This window comes from Tupaia chinensis, unplaced genomic scaffold (genome assembly GCF_000334495.1).
Source record: "Tupaia chinensis unplaced genomic scaffold, TupChi_1.0 Scaffold140061_1, whole genome shotgun sequence".
NCBI classification, from domain to species: Eukaryota; Metazoa; Chordata; class Mammalia; order Scandentia; family Tupaiidae; genus Tupaia; species Tupaia belangeri.
In genome coordinates this window covers 304,396-305,506 of record NW_006199940.1, presented here as the reverse complement: position 1 = coordinate 305,506, position 1,111 = coordinate 304,396, and the positions used below count along the sequence as shown (strand labels likewise).

At 64.8% G+C, this 1,111-nt stretch overlaps 1 protein-coding gene across 1 annotated transcript in view; it reads left to right on the top strand.

The window, feature by feature from the left end:
* Positions 1 to 1,111, top strand: part of TONSL (tonsoku like, DNA repair protein) — a 10,790-nt gene that overhangs the window by 1,906 nt on the left and 7,773 nt on the right. The window contains exons 7-10 of the mRNA XM_006162436.3: positions 92 to 206; positions 335 to 480; positions 563 to 715; positions 882 to 1,007. Coding sequence (XP_006162498.1) covers positions 92 to 206; positions 335 to 480; positions 563 to 715; positions 882 to 1,007 — 540 coding nt within the window. The remainder of the gene's footprint in view (positions 1 to 91; positions 207 to 334; positions 481 to 562; positions 716 to 881; positions 1,008 to 1,111) is intronic.

The following is a 1,111-nucleotide window of genomic DNA, read 5'->3' as shown; positions in this document are numbered from 1 at the left end:
CGATGCCAGCAGGCTTCAGGCACCTCCCCCCTCGTGTGAGTAGGCTTGGGGCGCAAAGCAGCCACAAGCTTTGCCTTCTTGTGCTCCCCAGATCCTTCAAGACCTGGGGGACTTTTTGGCTGCCAAACGAGCTCTGAAGAAGGCCTACAGGCTGGGCTCCCAGAAGCCTTTGCAGAGGGCAGCCGTCTGCCAAAGCCTTAAGCATGGTGAGCCTGGGGGCACCAGGAGCCAAACTGCCCCACCAGGAAGGGACGGGAGGCCAGCAGGTGGCAGAGCCAGGTCAGGACCCTGCAGCACTGCCTCTGCACTTCTGGCATGAGATTCCTCCCGGCAGTGCTGGCGGTAGTCTTGCTGCAGCAGCGGCTGGAGGATGCTGAGGGGCGAGATCCCCAGGGCGCCATGGCTGTCTGTGAGGAGCTAGGAGACCTGTTCTCCAAGGCAGGCGACTTCCCGCGTGCGGTCAAGGCCTACCAGAAGCAGGTACACACCCCAGGGGACAGGGTGGCGAGGTACGCAGTGGCTGCTGTGGGGCAGCCCTGGCCTCACCATGCTGGCTCCCCAGCTGCAGCTTGCTGAGCTCCTGAACCGCCCAGGGCCCGAGCTGGCCGTCATCCATGTGTCACTGGCCACCACGCTGGGGGACATGAAGGAGCACCGCCAGGCCGTGCACCACTACGAGCAGGAGCTGGGTCTGCGCAGGGGCAACACCCTTGAGGTGACAAGCATCTCCAGCACACAGCCTCGCCCTCGAGGTGCCCTGGGAGGATGCAGCCCTTCCTGAGAGCACTGCCCTTTGGCAGCTAGGAGGGGGCTTTGGGCCAAGCCAGACGTTGCTGTCCTGGAGGGCCCTGCTGCCAGCCTCATCCTTCCTCCTCCTGCAGGAAGCCAAAACCTGGCTCAACATCGCACTGTCTCGGGAGGAGGCTGGCGATGCCTATGAGCTGCTGGTGCCGTGCTTCCAGGAGGCACTCAGCTGTGCCCAGCAGGCCCAGCGGCCCCAGCTGCAGGTACAAGAGCCCCCCACGCTGGGCCCCCAGCCTGTTTCCTGGCAGCTATCCCGCCCCGCCAGTCCTGAGCCGGCAACCTATCTGCCTCAGAGGCAGGGTCTGCC